A 5,924-nucleotide genomic window follows, 5' to 3' on the forward strand; every position below is an offset into this window, starting at 1 on the left:
AGGTAGCGAGGGAGTGCGGGAAAGCTGCTGTCAGGCTGGCGCCAGGCGGCGGCGGGGAAGAGGCCTCTGGAAGCGGGGGGCACCCAGCCGCTCACTGGTGCCCGAGGGAGCGTTGTACAGCCGCCGGCGGGCTCTGGCCCGTCCTGCCGCAGAAGCGAGCCCCAAGGGGGGTTCCAGGTGCTGGCACCAGGCAGGAGCTGAACTGCCCGCAGTCATCCTCCCTCAGGCCGGCGGCTCTGAAAAGGAAGGCTCCGGCTAAGCGTTAGCCTCAGAATGGGGCAGCAGTCTCGGATCAGCTGGAGAGAGGGCAGACCAGGAAGAAGGAAGGCCCTGGTGCAGTGGAAAGAAACAGATCCTGTCACAGATCCAAGGGTGATGCCCTAAGGTACAACGTCCCTGCTCCTAAGGGTACAGCTACTTGTACAGTGAGCCACCGGGTCAGTTTCGGGTTTAAAGGATGAGACAAAAGGGCAGGCCTGCAAGGAGGTGTTGACAACATCCCTTTAACTCACGCTGTTTAATATTAGGAGCAAGGTACAGGCATTTCTCTCCTCAGCATCGCAGCTGGCTAATCTGGAATCAGGATGACTTTCCTGCATGGTCCCCGTTGTCCACTCAGACTGCAGATGGTGTCAAATTCAGGCCCATGGAGATACACTCGTGTTTCTTTCCTGACATGTTCAGCAAACTGAGAAAAAGGAAATGTAACGGAAGTAAAGCACAAGCCGTTTTAATGTGTGAAAAATCAATATGCAATAACGTTTTTCAAAATAAAGTTTTTTTTTTTTCCTTAAAGGTGGCTATGCAGCATGATCAGAACTGTAAACATAAATATTACTGTCTAAGGAGACAATGCTATCACTTTCTCTTTAAGTGTAAAAACAATGTGGAGCCCTTTACCAAAAATAGTTTATTGCACAAAACTTTTAAAGGAATTCCTATGCACATTATTTTCATAATCAACATGCTTTGTATGATCATAAACATTCATTGTACATAGCGTAACTCCTCCATCCCCTGGGTTATCCACTGAAGAACATGAAATGATGAACTTCTGTCTTTACAAATACAGCCTAAGCAGACATTATTGAATGTCATGTATAAACCATATTTCCTTTACAATATCCAGAACATCTTTCCCTCCCCTAGAAATCTGTGCACCTGTATTGGAAATTAGGCTGCCCTACTGCCCAAGACTAAAGTGTTACACATTAGTAGGAGACAAGAGTGATCAGATGACAGCTGATGAGCATTAGTAATTACTTTGGACTGTAATTGCTTTCACATGAAAATATTTAAAGGCTCTGGTCACAGCAAGTTACATGCAACTATTCAAACTTCCCCAGCAAAGTTAATAAAACATATATCACAAGCTTTCGCATCACCAGTAGTGAATTTGTCATCTTTAACTTAAATTTATATTCATAAGACTATCTGTCCCCAGTGCACCTTTAATGTTGTCATCACTAGCATTAAAACACACATGCCACTGCAGTTCACTCCCCGAAAGAGGAATAAGTAATCCATGAAAATACGAACGCTAGAACTTTCATTCTAGATATTACTATACATACGCAAAATTCTCATAGATTTCAGCTAGGATATTGCCTGAATAAACTACGGGATCAGATCCTCCCGTTGCATGAGTGGATAAGGGGCTCAGCTGGTCCCAATACAGTGCACAAATATTTCCAAGAAAACTGGAAGACAACAGAATGGAGCATTATGCAATGTTCAGCAACACCAGAGACTTAGTAACTAACATTTTTTCCATGGTAGTGTTTGCTGGGTTTTTTGTTGTTTTATATTTTGGTTTGGTTTTTTTTAAAATGCACAATTTTTCAACCATCCTCAAAAACCTAACAGCATCTGAAAAAGTAATGCTGCAGCATTTACCAACTTCCATCACTTGGGAAACATTCTCACATTACAGAGACATTTCTCCTTCATCAAGAGTTGGTTTATTAGGTAGCAACCACTGAAGAAACAGACACAGAAAAATACATTCTATTGCAGTGCTTGAAAAAGGAAAAGAAAAAATCTTTACGAGATTATTCTTCCGTTTCGAAAAACACACCAGTGCTAAAGAGGCACTGATTCTCCTCTGATGTATTTGGCAGTGCTGTGACAGTTCAAAGGGAGGCAGTTTTCAGTCTAGTTTGTTTTGTTGCTTAGAGAGCAGAGACCTGAAGCTTTGTTGAGCAAGCATGCCCAGCCTCAGGGTGAGGCTTTTTAACAAAACAGCAACTATTTCTCTGGATAATTAAGAAACACGGATGATGAGCTTCAAACAAAAGGCCCTGCTTTTATCACATGCTACATGCTCCTTCTAGAAGGCTTCCCGGTGACTTCCGTAACTCAATTGACACAGTACCTCACCAGATTTAGACCCTCAAGTCTCACTGTCTGTCCTTCATTTAAGTAAATGGCATGGTGCTTCTGTTTATAGAAAACACACATGGTGATATAAAATGAAAATACCTAGTGTCCAGGTACTTTTATAGAGACACACATGAGTCAATGCGGAAATCTCATCTGAGCACTTCACAACAGCTCCTTCACCGTTAAAAGGAAAAACACGCATCTAAGGCTGCTTCATCGTATAAGCTCGGGTGTCTCTGTAAGTAGCTAGCGAGAAAATGCAGCACTGCACTGAAAATGGGATGCAGTATGATTGATACAAAAAGGAGAGCAGATATTCTGAAGAACTATGAAGGTTTCTAACAATTCTGGCTTCTTTGATACCAGATAAAACCTTTATCCATACAACTGTTGCCAAACTTAAGAGATCAAAACATAATGGACTGTTAACTGTAGGCAATGTTTTTACCAAAATGAAGAGCAACATTAATGCTGCACAAGTGTTATTTTATTTAAAATCCTGAACGTTTGATAACTTCTTTTGTAGTGAATATATTATTCATTACGTAGTTTTAATTTTGTTCTTCAACAATATTGCAGGTTTTTTTTTTTTCTTCGAGCTTAATATACAGGCAAAGAACATGACAGCAGCAAGATAATCAGTACCATTTGCTCTGCAAAGCAGAGGGCAGCAGTATGCAGACATTCACATGTCTAAGCTAGCCTAAAGGTTTTGACTTTTCTTTGAGTTGTTTGGTAATTCTGTATGATGGGCACCTAATGCCACATTAATGCATTTCTTCCTTCACCAGTTTCAGAACCTTGACTTTTAGCATCGCTTCACTTTGATCCCAATAAAATGTAAGTTAAAAGCCTGTAGCTGAAGGGCACAAAATCAGTCAGTATAGACTCTTTAGGTGCAAAGTGTTCAACTGGACTAGAGCTTGAATTGGTAATTATGAGAAATCAGACTTTGGATAAATATAGGTCGGTTTGGGTTGTTTGCTTGCTTATTTTTTGCCTTACTGCTAAGCAAACTGCAATAATTTTCTCCTCCAACCAACCAAACCCATCCAAAAGCAGCAACAGTCTCTGGAGAAACACATGAACTAGACTTTTTTTTTTTTCCCCAGCCACTTAATCTACTTGTACTTATTAGATTTTTTTAAAAAAAACACCAAACTATATTAGATATACTTTACCTGTTTTCTTTATGTTTCAAAAACCTGCTAGTACATCTGTTGCTACTAAATCTTCAAATAATCTGTCACCTATATTTTGATTTGTGCTCTAGCCCTTAGCACATTAGGCAATGCAGTACCTCCACACTGAATTTCTGAATGAGGAGAGGGCAGGCTTATGACTGCACTAGGAGCCCCATGGAGCAACAGGACCAAAGGTGAAGGAATCTAAAGCAGGCTGCTTTAATAATAACCTAGTCAAGGTGCTCTGCAGAGGGGCTGCCACAGTACCGACATTTCCATTTGCGGAGGACACCTTGTAATAGAGGGTGCAAAAAAATAGAGAAAGTGTGTTGGAGAAGATAAAGCTAATAAAAATAATAATTTTATAGGCATTATCTTTTTGTCTTTTAAAGTAAAAATAATTACATTTCTAAAAGCTCTGTCTTTGGGAAATAATTTTCCCAAGCCATTTGTACAGTATGTCAAAAAACCATCAAACTTAAATGTAACATTAAAACAATGACACTAACAAAAAACCCTCATGTCAGCCTTAACTTACAGTATATAAGTATATTAGATATTAAAAGTCAGAAAATTATTATTTTTTTCTTAGAGATACATATATATATTACCTTTTTCAAGGGTGTCTACTTCAAAAGTTGAACTAAAAAGGTGCAAGAAGTGTTTGTGCAGTGAAGCAAAGCTCCCTACTGGCCTGCAACTGTAAGAGGAAAAAACTGTGACACTGCAGGAAACATCCCAGGCAAATCTGCCAAAGATACATACTGGTTTGCATTGCTCGTCTTTACAGTCTTGTTTCTTTTGCTCTAGGTCAGAGGTTCTTTTCATAACTCAAAATGGCTTCAAATGATTTTTTTCATTCAATAGATCTGTAATCTGAATTTCAAGAGTAAAAGATTACAGGAGGGAGGAGAGAGGATGCTCAGAATATTCAGTTCTCAATCACTGCTAATGGCTGAACATGAGCAGAGCATATTTTTCCCTGTGATTTGGATACAACCCAAGATGGGGGAGAACACCACACTCCCCCCCACTTCCCAATAAAATACCCCCAACCAAAACCCAGATGTTACATAATTAACAGTCATTCCTTAACAAACTCACCCAGATTGAACAAATACAGACCTGGAACCAGATGCTCTTCTAGTGACAGAGTTATGGTAAGGTTTCAAATAAACCCTTGGAATAGCATGTTCTGCATTTTATATTACTTTAATATTAATATGGTTTCTGAGAACCATGCCGTTTGCTTCTACAGGCAAAAGTACAATTCTGAACACCATTTTTAAAACTGAAATAAATAAATAATTTTGATAAAGATTTGTTTACATACTTAAAGCAAGAGGAAGAAAGACAACTGATAAGGAGGTTATAGTGTCAAAGCTTCCTTGTCACTAACACCACAATTCTGTTTCTTTTCATCTACAGTAGGAATTGCCTGCTGGTCTGATGCAGTTGCAGGACTGGTAGAGGTAAGGTCCATTAGCTGCCCCTCAATCTGAGTCCACGAAGACATTGATTCATGTACTGTAATGGTGTGTTCCTCCATCTGACGCTGAAGGCTGTCCATTTCTTGCCTTTTAAAAGTATTGAGAACAAAGAAAAGCAAAAATTAACAAGCAGAAAGCTAACTGCTAAATGAAAGATCAAAAAACTACTTTTCTGATTCTTGATACCTACTCCAAGACTAAGCTATAGCTGTATACAAGAGAAAGAAGTCTACAGGAAGCTTAGAAATTGTCTTTAAGAGCAAAACAAATACAATGTGCTTAATTCAAAAATGAGCGACAACAATACAGCAGCTTCTTTGCTGCACGTACTCATTGCTGGGGATGATGCAGCACTGTTTCCCCAGTAAAGGCATGTAGTGACTGCAACCTGATGAATGTGGTACTCTTGCAGGTATGAAAGACAATATGGGAGGTAGAGGTGAGGAAAGCAGCACAGAAAAATAACTAGATAAACACATTCTGACTTCAGTCAGACACCAACTTAGCAAAGCGACTAGCCTGGTAGTACGGGATCACAGAACATTACCACGGGCTCGCTCCCCTCAAACATCAACTGAAGTGATAATAGCAGTTCAGTTCTCCCAATAACCTGAACTCCCCGTCTTCCTGAAGCTGTAGCTTTCCTACTCAGAATCTCATGTGCAACCCTCTAAGGGAAGATCTGAAAACATGTTTTTGGCAGAATGAACTTTCTCTGTAGACATTTCTTACTAATACATTGCCTAGGCTCCTATCATGAGCAGCCTTTCTGATGCTGTCAAGAGAGAAACACCAGCTTTTCCACCAGCAAGAACAACTACAATTGTTCTGCTGTGTAGGATTTAGGATGGACATTTTGTCTAGTTTA

At 39.9% G+C, this 5,924-nt stretch overlaps 1 protein-coding gene across 1 annotated transcript in view; it reads right to left on the reverse strand.

Annotated features, from left to right (window-relative positions):
* Positions 1–4,935: 4,935 nt before the first annotated feature.
* The window catches only part of GOLGA3 (golgin A3), a 21,875-nt gene continuing 20,886 nt past the window's right edge, over positions 4,936–5,924 (reverse strand). The window contains exon 23 of the mRNA XM_010074043.1: positions 4,936–5,143. Coding sequence (XP_010072345.1) covers positions 4,936–5,143 — 208 coding nt within the window. The remainder of the gene's footprint in view (positions 5,144–5,924) is intronic.

The sequence above is a fragment of the Pterocles gutturalis genome, unplaced genomic scaffold (genome assembly GCF_000699245.1).
Source record: "Pterocles gutturalis isolate BGI_N339 unplaced genomic scaffold, ASM69924v1 scaffold4222, whole genome shotgun sequence".
Classification (NCBI taxonomy): domain Eukaryota; kingdom Metazoa; phylum Chordata; class Aves; order Pterocliformes; family Pteroclidae; genus Pterocles; species Pterocles gutturalis.